The sequence below is a fragment of the Hypanus sabinus genome, chromosome 19 (genome assembly GCF_030144855.1).
Source record: "Hypanus sabinus isolate sHypSab1 chromosome 19, sHypSab1.hap1, whole genome shotgun sequence".
NCBI classification, from domain to species: Eukaryota; Metazoa; Chordata; class Chondrichthyes; order Myliobatiformes; family Dasyatidae; genus Hypanus; species Hypanus sabinus.
In genome coordinates, this window is record NC_082724.1 from 44,104,645 (window position 1) to 44,125,920 (window position 21,276).

At 43.1% G+C, this 21,276-nt stretch overlaps 1 protein-coding gene across 1 annotated transcript; it reads left to right on the plus strand.

Annotated features, from left to right (window-relative positions):
* Positions 1 to 15,750: 15,750 nt before the first annotated feature.
* On the plus strand, positions 15,751 to 20,425 carry LOC132378139 (uncharacterized). The gene is made up of 2 exons (XM_059944877.1): positions 15,751 to 16,002; positions 16,281 to 20,425. Exon 2 carries the CDS (start codon positions 16,448 to 16,450, stop codon positions 19,703 to 19,705), a length of 3,258 nt encoding a protein of 1,085 aa, XP_059800860.1. The 5' UTR covers positions 15,751 to 16,002; positions 16,281 to 16,447; the 3' UTR covers positions 19,706 to 20,425.
* Positions 20,426 to 21,276: the final 851 nt, after the last annotated feature.

The following is a 21,276-nucleotide window of genomic DNA, read 5'->3' on the forward strand; positions in this document are numbered from 1 at the left end:
GGGGACTCTGCTATGAACCTAGTGATTTCTAAGATTAGGTTCCAGTGCTCTGACCTCTGGTGTGAACTTTTAAATCTATTATGACCATTTCAAATGGATTTTTTTTCAGAAAAGGCCTCCAAGATCAGGCATGGTCTTTTTAAATAATGGCACAGACTTGGGGGGTCATGTGACCTGCAGCTGCTCCTAGTTTGTAATATTTGTGTGTTTATATTTTGTCCATAATGCTGCATTACCATCAACCATGAAACCTTTGCAAACTATAAAAGAATTTTGCATGGCACTTTATCAAATGCATTTTGAAAATCTAGATATGGTAACAATAAGAACTTGCATTTATGTTGCAAAAATGTTACTGAAGTTCAAAGTTTAAAGTAAATTTATTATCCAAGTATATATATGTCACTATATACTACCTTTTCATTTTCTTGCAGGCATTAATAGGAAAATAATGAAATACAATAGAATTTCTGAAAAACTATGCATAACAAAAACTGATAAACAACCTACGTGCAAAAGAAGGCAAATTGTGCAAATTATAAAAAACAGTAAATAAATGACACAGAGAATGAGTTATAGAGTCTTTAGAAGGGAGGTGGAGTCAGGTCAGTGTTGAGGTGAGTGAAGTTATTCATGTCCGTTCAGGATCCTGATGGTTGAAGGGTAATAGCAGGTGATGTGGGATTTAAGGCTTCTGTATCTCAAGCTCAATGGTATCAGTGAGAAGAGACCATGGTCGCGATGATGCAGGTCCTTGATGAGGGTTGCTGATTCAACATGGCAGCAGTCCCTGCAAATGAGCTCAATGATGGGGCGAGCTTTGACTGTGACGGACTTGGCCGCATCTCCCACTTTTGTAGACTTTCCAGTTCTTGGGCATTTGTGATTCCATCCCAATGAATAACTGAGACCAAAACACATAAGGAAATAATCCACCTACCGTTTCTATTTTTGACGATTGACACAATCAGCTACTAAGATTGAAATTCCCAAAGTTCTTTCTCTAAACTCCTTTCTATCTCCCTCTCCTCTTTTAAAATACTGTTTAAAGTTCAAATTAAATTTATTACCAAAGTACACACATGTTACTATATAAAACCCTAAGATTAATTTTCTTGTGAACATTCAATAAGTCCAAGAAACATAATAGAATCAATGAAAGACCATAAACAACAGGGTGGACAAACAACCAATGTGCAAAAGACATGCAGAACACTAACTGTACAGAATCAAAAGAAAAAATAATAATCAATACACAATAAATAACAATGACATGAGACAAGCAGTCCTTGAAAGAGAGTACATGGGTTGTGAGAAGAGATCATGACACGATGATGAACTCTGCTTTCCTGCAGCAGCGCTTCGTGTAGATGTGCTCATTGGTGGGGAGGGCCAAAGTTACAAACCCTCTTCACCTCTAATCTCCTGATGAGGACTGGCTCGCAGACCTCCAGTTTCCTTCTCCTGAAGTCAATAATCAGCTCCTTGGTCTTGCTGACATTAAGTGAGAGGTTGTTGCTGTGGCACTACTCAGCCAGATGTGCAATTGCCTTCCTGTGTGCTGATTCATCACCATCTCTGATTTAGCCCATTGTAGTGTTGGCCTCAGAGAACATAAATATAGAATTGGAGCTGTGCCTAGCTTCACAGACATAGATATAAAATGAGTAGAGCAGGAGGCTCAGCACACAGCCTTGAGGTGCACCTGTGCACCAATCGGAACTGACTCGGGTTTGAACATGAGGAAATTAAGGATCCAACAGCACAATAAGGTATTGATGCCAAGATCTTGAAGCCGATTACTCCAGGTAACCCAAATGGATACACCTCCTGTGCTCCTTGATGTGGCTTTCCACCATGCACCCCCTCTGGCGGACATATGTTGCTCTGCATTTACAGGGAAACTAACAACAAGGAGGAACCTGTTGCTACCACCTGTCTTCCCTATATTTCCAAGGTTTCAGAAAGGATTATCAGGATCCTGAAGAAGTACCAGATTAATGCAATCTACAAATCCGAAACAAAGCTCTGATCACAGATTATGCGGGTCAAAGTTGGGTTGGGACTCAGGGCAGCTGGCGTTTACAGGTTACCTGGAGAGAATGGTGATAGCAGAACACTGCATTCACAGTGGGCATTGGATTGACTACCGTGCTGCACCAATGGCTTCTGGGACCACCTGGTGAAGGAAGCCATTGAAATAAAACTAGAGAAAAAGAATTTTAACAAACACGCAGGTCTTGCTCTAAGTAAGAACTGTAATTCGATTGTAAACTAGGTGGGACAATGAAAACCTGATTGGATGAGGACTAGCCAATCATGAGGGATGGACAATGAATGTATATATACCCTGGACTAGATATGCCATCCTGATGCAAATGGCAAGTTTTGTCATCAAAACGTCAGTTAAAATCAATACCTGTATCCAGCTAGAAGTTCAAGGAGAATTTATTAGTGGCAAAATGCCAATCAAATGTTCTGAATAGTGTCAAGTATCTTAAGTATTACATAATGGATCAAAAGATTTTTTAAATCCAAATGCAAATTTGATGCCTTAATTGTCATTTGATTCTAACAAGCTGAAAGAACTTCGACTCTTACAAATGAGGGTATTATTAAAGCTGTCCTGAACAAACCTTTGATCCTCAGCTGGGAGACTTCTATGAGTTTTTTCATTATATCCAGAATGTACATAACAAGTTTCATCCAGAACATGTGTGAAATGTCATTGGAATTAAACAGGGAAAATCTCAAAGAAGTTTAATGTAGGTGACTTCTGAACTAATTCAAAATATCTAGGAAAAATAATGCCACTATATACAACCAGCTCAATGCTTTAAAGGAAAGCTATCAAGTTGCACTGAAGGTTATTCTCTATTTAGGTATCTCTTTAATGAATAGCTTTAAAGAAAAAAAATGTATATGGAATCAAACTCAACTATCTGAAAGTAATTTAAACTAAGGAAGGATCACATTATGTACGGTTCTGCAGCATGGAGCCTAGGTGTTGATTCTCAAGCAAAGGTTTTGTGTCGAATTGCTCAGTTTATGTGGGTTTTTATGTAGTCAAGAGTATAACTCACCATACAGGTCTTCACACAGTTACTACAATACCTTACTATTAGTGATAAGGTCTCTCACATGGCAGGGTTCCTTTATTTGGACAGATAATTGGAAAGAAAGGAAAATGAGAATATACCTTCTGCTGATTAGACCATAAGACCATAAGACATAGGAACAGAATTAGACCATTTGTCCCATTGAGTCTGCTCTGCTATTTAATCATGGCTGATTCTTTTTCTCTCCTCCTCAACCTCAGTTCCCAGCCTTCTGCTTGTAACCTTTGATACCATTTTCCAATCCAGAACCTATCAATCTCTGCCTTAAATACTTCCAACGACCTGGCCTCCACAGCTGCATGCAACAACAAATTCCACAAATTCACTACCCTCTGGCTAAAGAAATTTCTCTGCATCTCAGTTTTGAATGGATGCTCCTCTATCCTGAGGCTGTGCCCTCTTGTCCTAGACTCTCCCACCATGGGAAACATCCTTTCCACATCTACTCTCAACATTTGAAAGGTTTCAGTGAGACCCCCCCTCATACCTCTAAATTCCAGTGAGTACAGACCCAGAGCCATCAAACGTTCCTCGTATGAAATCACTTTCCTTCCTGGAATCATCCTTGTGATCCTTCTCTGGACCCTCCCCAATGCCAGTACATCTCTTCTAAGATGAGGGGGCCCAAAACTATACACAATACTCAATGTGAGGCCTCACTAGTGCCTTACAAAGTTCAGCATTGCATCCTTGCTCTTGTATTCTAGATCTCTTGAAATGAATGCTAATATTGCACTTGCCTTCCTCACCACCAACTCAAACTGCTAGTTAACCTTTAGGGTATTCTGCACAAGGACTCCCAAATCCCTTGGCATCTCTGATTTTTTGGATTTTCTCCCCATTGAGGAAATAGTCTGAAAATTTATTTCTACTACCACAGTGGCATGACCATGCATTTTCCAACATTGTATTCCATTTGCCACTTTCTTGCCCCTTCTCCTAATCTGTCTGTCCTTCTATATCCTACTTATTTCCTCAACACTACCTGCCCCTCCACCAATCTTCAAATCATCTGCAAACGTGCCAACAAAGTCATCTATTCCATCATGTAAGTTATCAATATACAGCATAAAAAGATGTGGTCCAACACCAACCTCTGCAGAACACCACTAGTCACTGGCAGCCAACCAGACAAGGATCCATTTATTCCCACTCGCTGCCTTCTTCCAATCATCTTAGTAACTTTCCTGTAATACCATGGGCTCTTAACTTGGTAAGCAGCCTCATGTGTGGCAACTTGTCAAAGGCTTTCTGAAATTCCAAATATATAGCACCTACAACATCCCCTTTATCCATCCTACTTGTAATCTCCTCAAAGAAATCCAACAAGTTTGTCAGGCAGGATTTTCTCTTAAGGAAACCATGCTAGACATTGAGGGAGCACAGGGCAAAAATCAGGACCAGTGGTATGAGTGATGCTGAAAATGAGGGCAGTGGTGACTTCACTAAACATCAAACATTTGATTTGTGAGCACAAAACCTAAGCAATACCACCCACCGCCCGTTGCGGATACCCCCCAGATAGTGTTTATTTAAATTGTTCTCAACCATCCGTAACAAAACGCAAACTGAATCGCGCATCTGAGTTGGGACACGGCTGAGTCTCAACACGTGAAGGCAGACATTGTCCTATCTTGTCCTGTGTCACCAAGTACTCCAACCCCTCCTCGTTAACAATTGACTTTAACATCTTCCCAACAAGTGAGGTCAGGCTAACTGGTCTATAATTTCCTTTCTGGCAGAGTGGAGAGACATTTGCAATTTTCCAGTCCTCTTTCAGCTTTTAAGTCTTTCAGCTTTTTGATCACCTTCTCCTTTGTAATATTAACTGCACCCACTTCTCTTCCTTCATTGTCAGGTCGGAGTTCTTGTTCTTCTTTGAACATGTGCAGCTTCCCCACTTGAAAGGGATTGAATGCGCCTAACCGAAGGGTTCTTAACCGGATTCCACTCAATGACCAAACAACTTTCCCTTTTTCCTCCTTTAATTTTTCGCAAGTGCAGCAGAATGATAGTTCCGTTAGTTCCATTAGTCATTAGTCATTAGTCAGTAGTCATAGTCAATCGTTCTTAGTCCTTAGTCATTAGCAATCAGGCATTAGGTGATAAAACTGGCTGTCTCTCCGGACTTTGTAGATGGATTCTGACCTGCACAGTCTCCGTTTCTTTAATAGACCGTTATGTTTTCAAACCGGGCGAACCCTCCTGAAGGTTCGGAGCTCTTCTTAAACTTCGAGCCGTTTCCGAGAAGCGCCTGCGCGCGATGATCCCCGTGACTAAGCGAGCGCTAACCCAAACGCAGTGACAGCAGTGCTCTTTTCCATGAAACAGTCTCTCAAGTTATTTAAAGATCAGCATCTTACCGCCGATTCCAACGCTGCTCCCAGACTGCCACTGTGATGCTGTGGGGTCCCCCCAAATGTCCTGGCCAGAAACAGCACTCAGGCAGTGGGTTCAGTCTGTCAGTGGTCTACCAGTGGATTCTTACTATTACTTTTAAATTTTATTTTCTTTTGCCTCTAGGTCCCAACACTTTCTAGAAACTCAAGTTTGACTTGACATTACAACATCTGGCACATTGCTAGTGTCTTCCACAGTGAAGAAAAGTAGCAATGTAAGAGTCTTCAAATGGCAAGACCCTGCCTGAAATGTCAACAGTTCCTTACTCCCTGCAGATGATGCTCGACACACAGAATTTTTATAGGAGTTCATTTTACGTAGAATAAAAATGGACTGTACTCTCCTGCTTGCCCTCTCAGTATGGGAGGAACCTATCATGGGCAGAAAAGCAGTTACAATAAGTTTATTCAGTGAAGAACTTCACTGAAGTGATAAGCCAGTCAGGTTCATCAGTTGCCCATCAACTAGATATGGCCTGACTTAACTCTGATCCTAGATGGGAAGTTACTCAGCGAAACCAGTTTCAAACTTGTGAGCGAAGTTCTGAGTAGCATTAGGCTTTGTGCTCACAAATCACATGTTTGACGTTTAGTGAAGTCACCACTGCCCTCATTTTCTGCATCGCTCACACCACTGGTCCTGATTTTTGCCCTGTGCTCCCTCTGATTTGTAATGTTGACCTCATCAGGGGTACATTGGTGCCTGAATGCGTGGTGGCACTTGCCGCCCATCCCCTGCATAGCCTCAGGTGTGTTGACCATTAATGCAAATGATGCTTCGATGGACACGTGTCAAAAAATACCTCAAAACTTGAAAAGTTTTGATTGTGTACATAGCTGTCTTGCCATAGAGGGAGTTGAGTAAAGGTCTGCCAGATTGATTCCTGGAATGGTGGGTTTGTTGTAATAGGAAGATAACACAAACTGGGCCTGTGGTCTCTTGGATTCAGAGAACTGAGAGGTGATATGAAATGTGTAAAATTATAAAGGGACTATATGTGAAATTAATGTTCATTGCTAAGTTATCTAGGAGCAGGGAGCACAGTCTCAACATTGCAGACAAACAGTTCGTGACATAACTGATAAAGAAATTTATCCCCTTAGAAGAGCTTTTGGGGGCTCAAGCTATGAATATATTCAAGAGCGAGATTGATAGATATTTAAGGATAACAGAGAATATTGATTTAGTGGTGAAAAGTGGTGCAGTGGTAAAGGGCCGACTATTATCTAACTTGATGTTAGAATAGGTATGATGAACTGAACAGCCTATTCTTTCTTCATATTTCACTGTTTCCTTGGGTAATTCAGCACTGCTCTCTGATGCCTGGTCAAATGGTTATGTATCTGCAGTGTCTATTATGATTTAGCTGTGAGTGAAAGAATTAAATCCATGTAGACATTACCAATTGCAAAATCAGCAGAAGTACAGATGTCATTGCCTTCTCAGATGTAAACTGTTGTGACTGATGAAAACTGAGGCACACAGAAGCAGCAACTGGGAAATATAAAACTCTTTATTCACATTGCAAACCTCCAGGAGAGAGAAAGAGTCGAGGATGACACAAGAGAATAGAAGAGATTCTGCAGATGTTGGAAATCCAGGGCAATGCACACAAAATGCTGGAGGAACTTTTAAGGATCTGGCCTGAATACTGGATTGAAGGGCCTCTGCTGATAGCTCTGGACCACGACAGCCCTTAATTTCTGCCTTCTTTCACCTGGCCATGTGAGTTTTGACCCAGCCCCTTTCTTTATTGGACTTTCGACAATTACCCACTTATCTCCTCACTAGCACCCACCTGTTTCTGTTTTCACTCATTACCCGGTCCATTTAAGCACTGCCTTGACTCACATTCTCTGCCAGATTAGCCTGTTACTTTTTATCATTATGATCAATGATGTCTTCACAAAGGTACCAGTGGATATAGGTAGGTCTGTTTGCAGATGATGGGGCCTTGCGGAAAAGAGACAGGAACACGGAGCATTTAATCAGGAAACTACAAGGAGCAATTGAAGTGGTAGAGTGGGGTTATGATTGGGGATGTAGATTTTCAGTGGAAAAAACTAAAATTGTATTTTTCACTAGGAAAAGAATTGAGGTAGGGAAGAAGTTAAGGATGTATGGGATTGAATTAGAAAGGGTTGGATCATTTAAATTTCTGGGAGTTATATTTGATTCATGATTAACATGGGCAGACCATATCAGGAAAGTTGAGGAGAAATGTAAAAAAGTAATAAATGTGATGGGATGTTTGACTGGTAGGGAATGGGGAGCAAGTTGTTCAGCATTAAAGTGAATGTATGTGGCTTTAGTAAGATCTGTGTAGGATTATGGAAGTGTAGCATATGGATCAGCAGCTGGGTCTCTTATAAGGAAACAGGATGTGATTCAGGCTCAGGTTTTGAGTGTGTGCAGTGGGGCTTTTAAAACATCACCAGTATCAGCCCTGCAGGTAGAAATGGGAGTAATGGCTGTGGTGAACTATGTGCCTGTCGGGACACGCCCCTGCTGACTGCTCCTGTGGCTCCTCCCACAGGCCCCTGTATAAAGGAGATCTGCGGCCTGACGCTCGGCCTCAGTCTCCAAGACATTGTATGATAGACACTCACTCCTGGTTCCTTCTTCCAGTCAATAAAGTTTTGAGTGTGTGCAGTGGGGCTTTTAAAACATCACCAGTATCAGCCCTGCAGGTAGAAATGGGAGTAATGGCTTTGGAATTAAGAAGGATGCAATTGATGGCAAACTACCGGGTTAATTTGCAGGGACACAATGATTCTCACCCTGCTAAAGGAGTGTTGCAGGAGTCCTGGGAAAATGGGAGGTTTCAGAGGGAAAACTTTAGTCGGGTAGGGAAAGACATTGCTAGATCATGTGGAGTGTTTGTTCTAAGGATAAGTCCTTCAGTAGTTTATCCGCTTGTAGCTCCATGGAAACTGGTATGGCCTGATGCAGACTGGCATTTGTTGGAGGTAAAAAGGAAAGGAAAGTATAAAACTGATTTGGTAATTGCACTTAACTGTCATGTGATGGAAAAGTATAGTGATTATGCTCAGGTCTATACAGATGGTGCTAAGGAACCTGAAACAGGAGTGACAGGGTTTGGGGTGGCTATACCAGCAAAAGCAATTGAAATCAGCAGAAGAACATCTGATAAGTTAGTGGTGTATACAGTGGAGATGATGGCAGTGTTGGTTGCGTTGGGTTGGATGGAGAAAACTAAACCAGTCACAGCGTTGATATGCTCGGATTCGTCTTCAGTTCTAGCAAGTTTAAGGTCTTCTCACTCAAACAGCCGGCAAGATGTACTTCATGAAGTCCTTCAGTCAGTCACAGGAGTTGCAAATCAGGGAGGTCAGGTTAAATTTCTATGGGTTCCAGCTCATGTAGGGGTGAAGGGCAATGAAAGGGTGGATGAGCTGGCAAAGAGAGCAATAAAGAAAGAAAATATAGAAATGCACATTTGTATCAGTAAAGCAGAGGTTAAGTGTGTAATCTGTGAAAAAGTTAACCAAATGTGGCAAGAAAGATGGGACAAGGAGGGGAAAGGGAGGCATTTATATCAAATACAAAAAAGTGTTGCAGGTACTAGGGTAGGAAGTAGATACAGAGGAGAGGAAACTGTGTGGACTAGCTTAAGGCTGGGGCACTGTGCACTAAACCAAACATTGAAATTGATAGGGAAACATCAGACAGGACTGTGTGAGGAATGTCAGGAAGAGGAGTTAGTAGAACATGTAGTTCTGAGTTGCAGGAAGTATGGGATACAGACAGAGATGATGAGAATTAATGTAAGGGAATTGGGGGTCAGGAATTCACATTAAAAGGGTTGCTGGGCAGGAGTGAGAGAACAAAGGTCAGGGTATTTTTAGCTTTCTTAAGGGGTACAGGGTTTTTTTTATAGGATATAGTGGATAAACAGAGTACTAGGATGGGGAGGATAAAGTGTAGGTTAGGGTATGTGTATGCGTGCGATTGGGTGAAGGGATTTAGAATGTGAGTCCATCGCATACTCTGGAACAGGAGGGAGGGAGGGGGAGAGGGAGAGATTGATTTCTGGCCTTTGGAACCACACTTTTGCCTCTTTGCTCAGGATCATCTGCCTTTCCTGGGTAAGAACTCCGCCTGCCACTCCGGATTTCTGCCTGCCTCCTGTCTTTTGAAAGACTGCTGCCCTTGTGCTCCCTAACAAATCCTGGTAAAAGAGCATTCATTGGTCTGCACTTGAGTCCTACCATAACTCGACCCAACCTGACAGAACTCAGCAGGTCAGGCAATTTTTATGAAACTGTTGACGATTCAGGTCGAGACCCTTCTTCAGGACTGAAAAGGAAGAGGGATAACTCCAGAATAAAGGAGGACCAGCTAGAAGGCAATAAGTGAAGCTGGGAAAGGTAAAGGGCTAGAGGAGGAATACAATAGGAACAGAGAGTGGACCATAGGAGAAAGGGAAGAAGGGGCACTGGTGGAGGCAATAAGTAAGTGAGGAGAAGAGGTAATTGGCCAGAGTAGGGGAAAAGAATAAGAGAAGGGTTTTTTTTTCTTCCAGAAGGAGAAATTGATGCTCATGCAATCAGGTTGGAGGCTACCAATACAATATATGGAATATGAGGTGTTGTTCCTCCACACTGAAAGTGGTCTCATCACGGCCAAAGAGGAGACCATGGACAAACATGTCAGTACGGGAGTAGGGACAGTAATTAAAATGGCTGGCCACCAGGAAATTTCACTTTTGGTGGATGGAGCAGAGGTTCTCGACAAAGTGGTCCACCAGTTAAATATTGGGTCTCGCCAACGTAGAAGAGGCAACATCAGGAGCACCAAATACGTAAGCGATCGCAACAGATTCACAGGTGAGGTGTTACCCAGCTGGAGGGATGGTTTGGGGGCCTTGAATGGAAGCCATATTCATCATTCTCTGCAACTTCTCCCATCTTCAGTGGGACCCTACCACCAAACACACCATTACCTCCTCCACTCTATGCTTTCCATAGGGATCGCTTTCTCAGTGACTCCCTCGTCCATTCTTCCCTCCCTACTATCCGGCCAAGAGACGAATATGCTACACTTGATCATTTACATCTTTCCTTACCTCCATTCAGGGCCACAAAATGCTGCTTGAATTGCTGAGTTTGTCTAGGATTTTCTGGATGCAAGGGAATCTCCTTTTTCTGAAATAACAATATTAAAGCACAAAATTAACAATAAGTATCTATAGCTCCAATTGCCTCAATTAGCTACTGAACTTTTTCATTTGAAATATCATCGTCATCGTTATTTGCCTTGTTGCATGACGTAGGCAATCATGGTCCCATGACCATGATCATCCTCGGGAAATTTTTCTACCAAATTGGTTTGCAATTGCCTTCTTCTGGGCATTGTCTTCGCAAGAGTGGGTGATAGCAGCCATTGTCAATACTGTTCAAAGATTACCTGCCTGACATTAGTCGTCACATATCCAGAACTTATGATATGCACCAACTGAACTTGGAATAGAGTTTGGTAAGTTTACAGATCTGGAGGGAAATGGCACCAGTGAACAACACTGTTAAGGGCAACATCCTGAAGAAGGGTCACAGAGCAACTCCATACATTTTTTATCTTTAAAATTTCAGATGTGGTTCTACTACTGGCAGTGTGCTTTCGGATGGATTGGGCACTCTGGCGTTTTGCTGCCTCCAAGGGGCTACCACGAGGCTGCAAGCAAACAGCACAGCATGGACGCCCACGACCGACGTGCTGATGAAGATTGAAATCATCGAGGAGGATGTAGAGGCCAGTGAATACTCAGCGCCATCTACCAGCCTCTCGGTCACTGCTGCCAGCAAAGAGTATGTGTGTATGATGGTCTTTCTCTCCCTCTAGCCTGCTGCTCCCACGGGAAGGTCCTTACTTTCGAATGATCCCCCCCACACTCTCTCTCTCTCTCTCTCTCTCTCCCTCTATCGATGCTGTCAGATGATGGTGCAAGGTTTAATTGACATGGCTTGTGAATTGTAGACTCTAATTCACATTATTTTCTGGTCTGTCCTTTTTTAGTTGCTGGTTTGGGCGATTTTGAATCGGGGCGGGTTATAGATAATGAATACTGAACTGAAATATGCCTTCGAATTATAAGCATAATATATCCTCTGTTTTTTTCCGGTTGCAGTTTATGCGATTTGTTTGTTTTCATGCATGTGGGTTGATTGTTTTTTACCTATGAAAGGTTCCATGGTTCTTTGTTTCATTGCTCTCTGAGGAAGACAGAAATCAGTTGTATTCTGCATACATATTGTGTTAATAAAGGTACATTGTATTTTGAATTTGAATTTGGCTGCACATCCCAAATAGCAGAATCACTGTTGTCTGTTCCAAAAATCTGACACTAAAAATATACACATTTGTAACAATGTTGAAGGATGGCTGCATGAATGCACAACTAACTAGAAGGTTAGATGACAAAACAGGTCTGTCCTGCACTGTGCATCAAGTGGCAGGGATACACCTTAAAGATTGTGCTAATAGCAGTAGCATTCATCTCTTGTCTTTCCCTAACCATATGGGACAGAAATTGAACGATTGGTTTCACTAGCCACAAAGTATCAGTTGAAGATAAATTATGCACTGGTTTTATTTCCTGAAGACTGGTTTCCATTTTAGCTAATCCATTATTATGCTATCTATAATTTCATAACTCTAGAATGACCCTAACATGCACATCACTGTATCAATCCATCACTGTAAGGATCCTGAATGAATAAAGTGCATATCAAAGTGGGTCTGAGAGCAAGGAATGACATGGAGTTTGGGTGTTTTTAGTGTCGGTCCAGATTGACTGGCTTCGTGGCTGTTGACGCACTTCTGTGAACTTCCGTTCTGAATGTTATTTGCTTATTTTCTTGTTTGCGCTACTTTTTTCCTGCACATTGGGTGTTTAACCGTATTTTTTTTAATGGGTTCTATTAGGTTTCTTTGTTTTGTGGCTGAATGTAAGGAGACACATCTCAAGGCTATATATAGTGGAGTTGAAGCTTTGTTCGTTGGACCTTTCATTATGACAAACAATTTAGACTGGTTGCTTGAGACAGAAAATCCATTGGAAGGTTGGATTTGGAATTCAAATCCACCTGTACTGAGACACAGTGAAAAGCTTGCCTTCAGTACAGTTCATACATATCAGATCATTATAACAGTGCATTAAGATAGAACAAAGCAAATCAATAACAATGCAGAATAAAGGGGAACAGTTACAGTGAAAGTGCAGTACCTGTAAACAGTAAGGTACAGGATCCTGACAGGTTTGATTGTGAGGACAAGAGTCCAATTAATCATACTAGGGAAATAGTCAATAGTCTTATATTGGGCTTTTGTATCTTCTGCTTGAAGGAAGCCGGGAGAGAGGGTCTCCAGGGAGGGGTGTTTGATTATGCTGGCTGTTTTGCTGAGGCCACAAGAAGTATAGACAGGACCCTTGGAGGGAAAACTGGTTTCTGTGAAGTGAAATGTTGAGCTGGATCCACAACTCTGCAGTTTGTTGTGGTCACACTCAGAGCAGACAAGTGAGTTGTCATTCTTTCCCCCTGAGCTTTGGCACCACAAGCACTACTGGTGGCTATAGAGTGTAGCACCTACAAACCGTACTGCCATTACGTTCATGGGCTCCTGCCAGTTTATGACTACTACCAGCAAGGATGGAAAGAGCAACAGTCATATGGGAATACCACCACCTACAGGTTCCCTTCCAAGTTGCACAACATGCTATCTGGTAAATATCACTGTTCCTTCTGCATTGTTCAGTCAACATCCTGGATCTTCCCACACATCAGCACTGTGAGAGAACATACAGTGGAAAACTTGCAAAGGGCCAAGCATATGCCTTCCCAAAGGCAAATAGGAGAGCAGCAAGTCATCAGAGGCACACACCACCATTTAGAATCATGAGCAGATCATAAGTAAAGGAACTCAATAAAAATAAGTGTCTGATTAATAAATTCTTAATAGCTCTGGACACTTAGTCTGTTTTTCCATCAGTTTGTTAGAACACTCCAGTAATGTTCATCATAGCATGACAGTGAGCCATCTACAACAGCAAATGCACAATGACAGGGGACAAGTACCATTTAGAATAACAATGCAGCAGTGGTTTAGACTGGTCAAATGTTACTCATCCTACCTGACTGTGAACTAAAACAAGCAGGAGCAGACCATTCCATCTCTTTGCTACTCCACCATGCAGTAAAATCGTGACTAATCTTTTATCTTAATGCATATTATTGCACAATCCCACATTCCTTGATTCCTTTACCATGTAAAACCTATTTTGACTAAAAGTATAAAATGTAACAAACATAATCAAGGAGGCAGAATGGCAAATACTCAACTATTTTGGAGAAGATGTTGGGAACCTCATGAAACATTTGGGCTCCGAGCCTAGTCACTAACAATAAAATATGTACAGGTTTCTGAAATGCATAAGGGGTTTAGATTTATTTCACTATTAGTTGAATCAGATTTTTACTGTTCATTCCAAGTATACTTGGCCTTTAACAGATGTAATATTGACCTCTATCGTCATTGAGAACTGAGAGGATTGTCTGGATGGTTGTGATCACACCTGTCGGCTGTTATTCATTTTCAATTTGTCATAGTTTTTGGTTGTCAACATGACTCTCATGTGGAATTACTTGCAAAGCATTTGACTAGACAATGTAACTGTTAAAGTAATCACTGAAACTATGACTTTCCAGCAACATTATTAAACGAGCAATGAAACCCATTCGGCAAAGGATATATGTGATCAGGAGTGACAGGAATAGAAGGACATAAACCTTTTCTGATACTAAGCATCCCACTAAATCCACATGACCTGGTAATTGAAACAGAGATTATATTTGTGAATAGCACAAGCTCTCACTGGATCAGCAAATGATTGCATAGGGAATTGATGGTGATCCTAGTAATAGCAGTCCTTATAAATTGTGATTGCACTCAAAACCAGCCAGGGTATAATGGATGATTCTGCTGTGGGCACAAAGGTTAGAGTTCCACTAAATCATATCAACTCCTTCCTGTGAAGTGAATTGGATCCACTCCAATTTGCCTATCGGAGCAACAGGTCCACAGCTGATGCCATTTTATTGGCTCTTTATTCAACCCTGGAACACCCAGACAGATATTGTTGGGATAACGGAGACATGGCTGCAAGGGGATCAGGCCTGGGAATTGAGTGTACCAGGGTATACGTGCTATCGTAGAGACAGAAATATGGGAAGAGGGGGTGGGGTGGCCCTGTTGGTGAGGAATGAGATTCAATCCTTAGCAAGAGGTGACTTGGGAACAGGGGAAGTAGAGTCTGTGTGGATTGAGCTGAGGAACAGTAAGGGTAAAAAGACCCTAATGGGTGTTGTGTACAGGCCCCCAAACAGTAGCGTGGATATTGGGTACAAGTTGATTAGGGAGTTAACATTGGCATGTGCTAAAGGAAATGTAGTCGTTATGGGAGATTTCAACATGCAGGTGAACTGGGAGAATCAGGTAGGTGCTGGACCCCAGGATAGGGAGTTTGTGGAGTGTCTAAGGGATGTATTTTTGGAACAGCTTGTGCTTGAGCCAACCAGGAACGAGGCTGTTTTGGACTTGGTGATGTGTAATGAACAGGAATTGATAAGTGATCTTGAAGTAAAGGAGCCATTAGGAAGTAGTGATCATAACATGATAAGTTTTTATCTGCAATTTGAGAGGGATAAGGGCAGATCAGAGGTGTCAGTGTTGCAATTAAATAAAGGAGACTACGGAGCCATGAGGGAAGAGCTGGCCAAAGTTAAATGGGCGGATGCCCTGGCAGGAAAGACAGTGGATCAGCAGTGGCAGATATTCTTGGGCATAATACAAAAGATGCAAAAGCAGTTCATTCTGATGAGAAGGAAGGATTCAAAGAGGGGGAAGGGGCCACAGTGGTTGACAAAGGAAGTCAGAGATTGTATAGCATTAAAGAAAAAGAAGTATGACAGGGCTAAGATGAATGGGAATACAGATGATTGGGAAAGTTTTAAGGAACAGCAGATCTTAACTAAAAAAGCAATACGGAGAGAAAAAATCAGGTATGAGCTCAGTCTAGCCAGGAATATAAAAGGGGATAGCAAAAGCTTTTTTAGCTATGTGAAGAGAAAGAAGATAGTTAAGAACAATGTTGGCCCCTTGAAGAATGAATTGGGAGAAATTGTTATGGGAAACAGGGATGTGCTGTCTTTACGACAGTTATTTAGTTTATAATATTTTCGCTTAGTAATTCATTCAATAGTATTTTCTAGTTAGAATTAGAAGTGTTTAAAGTATATTCATTGCATGTAAAATATATCGGCATGCGATGACGTCACATCCGGTTTCGCCGCGTCTTGTGGGAAAACACCGGTTTGAAATTAGCGCGAGGGTGGGGGCTTTCCACGAGGCTCACCTGAGCACAAGCAGTTTTGCAGGCATGAGAAATCACAGTGAGAGCAACGCTGTAAGTTAATAGATAATCGATATATTGAACTAAGATGTTAATAGTGATCCTGTTAGAGGTAACGTCGGTAGATAATGTTTATGCTTTCGTTAGTTAAAGAGTCGCGGATAGTTTGCATGGAAGTGTATTTAAAGTAGTCAATGGAGCAGGTAAACTCTCCCTGTATACTGCACCTTAGTGTAATGTAGTTATAGTCACCTTTGCAAGTATTTACACTTGAAATGTGATATTAAGGAAGGAACAAATACTGTATCAATCTTGTATTGTTTTATCAACAGTTTTCACCATATGTTAATGTGAAGAGTGAACAGTAAATGGTTAATCTTACTGCGATCTGGTTCTTATTAACTGTGGTTTATCCGGACGTTAAATTCGGCGTTTCGTTACACCCGAAGGAGAACGTGACAGTGAAAAAGCGGCATTATCAGGTGTTTCAAGTGCTGCAATGTCAGCTCAATCCAGCATCAAGTCGACGCCGCCCAGCGACAAGGGCAGTAAACCGACATCAAGTAAGCCCACCCAGGCGTTATCAGGTGTTCCAAGTGCTGCAATGTCAGCTCGATCCGGGATCAAGTCGATGGCGCCCAGCGACAAGGGCAGTAGAACGACATCAAGTAAGTCCACACAGGCAAGAGCCAAGGCAGAAGCCGCCAAGGTGCGACTGCATTACGCCAAACAAGAGGCAGTTTTGAAAATGAAACTGGCCACCAAAGAAGCCGAAAGGGCCGCCAGACAAAGAGAAGAGGCTGCCAGAGAAGCCGAAATCCAGAGAGAACAGGCCGCCAGAGAAGCCGAAACCCAGTTGGAAATGACAAAAATATCGACAGAGTTGCATGTGCTGCAGCTAGAAGGAGAAGGAGAAGCTGCCAGGGTGGAAGCAGAGTACATAGAAGAAGCTGAAGGGTCGCGTGATCTGACCGAAACAAGTTCTGCTTTAGAAAGGACCAGACTGGAACGCACGAGCGACTATGTACAATATCAAGCAGACAGGCAGGCTCGTCTCCCCTCTCCATACCTATTCGATAACTTCCCCAGCTACGAGGAAGAGAATTTACCCTCGCGGCCCCGCGATGAAGTCAAGAATGAAAGAGCTGACAACCGATATACTTTGACACCAAAGTTACAAAGTTCGATGCGAAGAGACGCGGAGGTTGAATCCAGGATGGCAAATTCCATGAGAAACGTGCGTTCTCAGTCATATGGGCGCCAACGCACTTCTCCAGCCCGCATGCCGCTTGCAGCCGATCCCACGCTGCAGTATTTAGCACGACGGGATCTCGTCACTTCGGGACTGTACCAGTTTGACGATAAACCCGAAAATTACCGTGCTTGGCTCTCCACATTCACCAACGTGATTGACGGGGTCCAGCTCAGTGCAACCCAAAGGTTGGACCTTATGGCGAAATGGCTGGGGAAAGAATCACGCGACCAGGTGAGACGCATGCGTTCAGTGTACATCAACAAACCTGAGCTAGCCTTAAGCGAAGCGTGGGAGAGACTTTGGGAGAGATATGGGTCCCCCGACATCATTGAAAGGGCGCTATATCGACGTCTGGAAAACTTTCCTAAGGTGTCAGCCAAAGATCACTTTAAGTTAAGAGAATTCGGAGATTTACTCATGGAGATCCAAGGCGCCAAAGAAGATGGCTATTCAGCTGGTCTAGTATTCCTAGATACTCCATCCGGGATTAGACCAATTGTGGACAAACTTCCATTTGGGCTGCAGGACAAGTGGCTGACTGTTGCCTCAGAGTACAAGGAAGACCACGATGGTCGATTTCCTCCCTTTGAGCTCCTCACTAGGTTTGTGTGCAAGGAGGCGAAGAGGCGAAACGACCCTAGCCTTGTAGGTCCAGGAAGCAGTTCGATTTACACCAAGCCAGGCAGATCCGTTTCGAATGTTTTCAACATTGATAAACCCGTGTCAGTGCTCAAGACCGAAGCCCTTACGACTAACAACGACCCTGGCAAGTATTGTCCATTGCATAACAAACCTCACCCCCTGAAAGCATGCAGAATGTTTAGGGAAAAACCCCTTGAAGAGAGGACGGCTCTTCTCAAGGAGAAAAGAATATGTTTTAGATGCTGTTCCTCAACCTCTCACCTCGCCAGAGAGTGTACGATCGCCGTGAAGTGTCCGGAATGTGGCAGCCCAGATCACGTCGAGGCCATGCATCCCGACCTGTCACCACAAACCGAGAGCGCTCCTTCAACCCCACAACAGGACGGCGGGGAGGGAGAGGCTCACTCTAGGTCAATAGCTGTCAGCACGAACTGTACAGAAGTTTGCGGTCAAGCTCAGTCAAGTCGTTCTTGCTCCAAGATCTGCCTCACTAAGGTGTACCCTAAAGGAGCCAAAGACAAGGCCATCAAAGCCTATGTGATTCTGGACGATCAGAGCAATCGTTCACTAGTCAGTCCAGAGTTCTTTAAATTGTTCAACATTGAGAGTGAGCGGTTCCCATACTACCTCAAAACTTGCTCAGGCAACATGAAAACCCAAGGAAGGAAGGCAGAAGGCATCCAGATCGAGTCCCTGGATGGTAAAGTCGTCATCTGTCTCCCTCCGCTCTTAGAGTGCAATGAAATCATGAATAACCGCGCTGGGATCCCGACACCAAGTGCGGTGCTACACCAGCCGCATCTCCACCACATCGCCAAACACATCCCAGAACTGGATCCGAAAGCGGAAATACTCCTGCTATTAGGAAGAGATGTTATCCAGGTACACAAGGTTAGGCAGCAGATCAATGGACCACTCAACGCCCCCTTCGCGCAACGTCTGGATCTGGGCTGGGTAGTGATAGGAGAGGTGTGTCTCGGTGACGTACACAAACCGATGGTTAACACACTCAAGACCAATGTGCTAGAGAGTGGCCGCCATTCAATCTTTCGACCCTGCCCGAGTGTCCCGTGCATCAAGGAAGCACAACAAGGCGTTAACAAGCGCAAGGCAAGCGACGAGTCGCTGGGCCAGTCAGTCTTCGCTCTAACGAAGTATGACAACAAACTTGCACAATCAGCTCAAGATACCATTTCTTTAAAAACCAAAGACACCAAGGTCTTCAGAGATGAAGCAAATAATGGGGTTGCCCCATTGCCTATCAGAGAACCATGCCAGCGCTCACCAGATAACAAAGAGCAGGCAGTCAAACGGTTCACGTCCTTACGGAAAACCCAGAAAAGGAAACCTGAGATACAGCAACGCACCCGATTGGCCCACGAGGTACTGTGCACCCTAATGGCAGAGGTCACAGCCATTATAAACGCACAATCATTCCTACCTGTGTCTTCTGACCCAGAAAACCCCTTTATACTTTCGCCATCAACGCTCCTTACGCAGAAGGCAGGAGCACCTCTGCCACCAGGAGACTTTTCAGACAAGGATTTGTACACAAAGCAATGGAGACAAGTCCAGGCTCTGGCAAATCAGTTCTGGCCTCGCTGGAGACAAAAATATCTACCTTTGTTGCAACAGAGACAAAAGTGGACAGAACCCCGAAGGAATCTTCAAGTTGAAGACTTAGTCCTGCTCAGGGACAAGCAAGCCGCTCGCAACAGCTGGCCAACGGCCAGAATCACTGCTACATTCCCTATCGGGGATGGACATGTCAGGAAGATCGAATTGAAGACTACCGACCAAGGCGATGTGAAAAATTTACCAAGGGCCAGTTACAGAAGTTATTCTACTTCTACCCAATGACTGATTAAGAGACTAAGTTTTGTACTCTGCTCATTGTGACCTTACGAAGGTCAAGCGGGGAGTGTGCTGTCTTTACGACAGTTATTTAGTTTATAATATTTTCGCTTAGTAATTCATTCAATAGTATTTTCTAGTTAGAATTAGAAGTGTTTAAAGTATATTCATTGCATGTAAAATATATCGGCATGCGATGACGTCACATCCGGTTTCGCCGCGTCTTGTGGGAAAACACCGGTTTGAAATTAGCGCGAGGGTGGGGGCTTTCCACGAGGCTCACCTGAGCACAAGCAGTTTTGCAGGCATGAGAAATCACAGTGAGAGCAACGCTGTAAGTTAATAGATAATCGATATATTGAACTAAGATGTTAATAGTGATCCTGTTAGAGGTAACGTCGGTAGATAATGTTTATGCTTTCGTTAGTTAAAGAGTCGCGGATAATTTGCATGGAAGTGTATTTAAAGTAGTCAATGGAGCAGGTAAACTCTCCCTGTATACTGCACCTTAGTGTAATGTAGTTATAGTCACCTTTGCAAGTATTTACACTTGAAATGTGATATTAAGGAAGGAACAAATACTGTATCAATCTTGTATTGTTTTATCAACAGTTTTCACCATATGTTAATGTGAAGAGTGAACAGTAAATGGTTAATCTTACTGCGATCTGGTTCTTATTAACTGTGGTTTATCCGGACGTTAAATTCGGCGTTTCGTTACACCCGAAGGAGAACGTTACAAGGGAAATGGCAACAGAATTTAATGCGTACTTTAGATCTGTCTTCACCAGGGAGGACACAAGCAATCTCCCAGATGTATGGATGGGCCAGGGTATGGATGGGCCAGGGTCATAAGATATCAGAGGAATTGAGACAGATTGACATTAGGAAAGAAACTGTGATGAGTAGACTGGTAGGACTGAAGGCTAATAAATCCCCGGGTCCAGATGGTCTGCATCCGAGGGTTCTAAAAGAGGTGGCTCAGGAAATTGCGGATGCATTGGTAATCATTTTCCAATGTTCCTTAGATTCAGGATCAGTACCTGAAGATTGGAGAGTGGCTAATGTTATCCCACTTTTCAAGAAGGGAGGGAAGGAGAAAACAGAGAACTATCGCCCTGTTAGCCTAACGTCAGTCTTGGGGAAGATGCTTGAGTCCATTATTAAGGACGAAATAGTGGCACATCTAGATGGCAGAAATAGGATTAGGCCGAGCCAGCATGGATTTACCAAGGGCAAATCATGCTTGACTAATCTGTTGGAGTTTTTTGAGGGTGTAACAAGGATGTTAGACGAGGGTAAGCCAGTGGATGTTGTATATCTAGATTTTCAGAAGGCTTTCGATAAGGTGCCACATAGGAGATTGGTGAGTAAAATCAGAGCTCATGGCATTGGGGGCAGGGTGTCAACATGGACAGAAAACTGGTTGGCAGATAGAAAGCAAAGGATAGCAGTGAATGGGTGTTTCTCGGACTGGCTGGAGGTGACTAGTGGGGTGCCACAGGGCTCGGTATTGGGACCACAGCTCTTTACAGTCAATGATTTAGATGAGGGCATTGAAAACTATATCAGCAAGT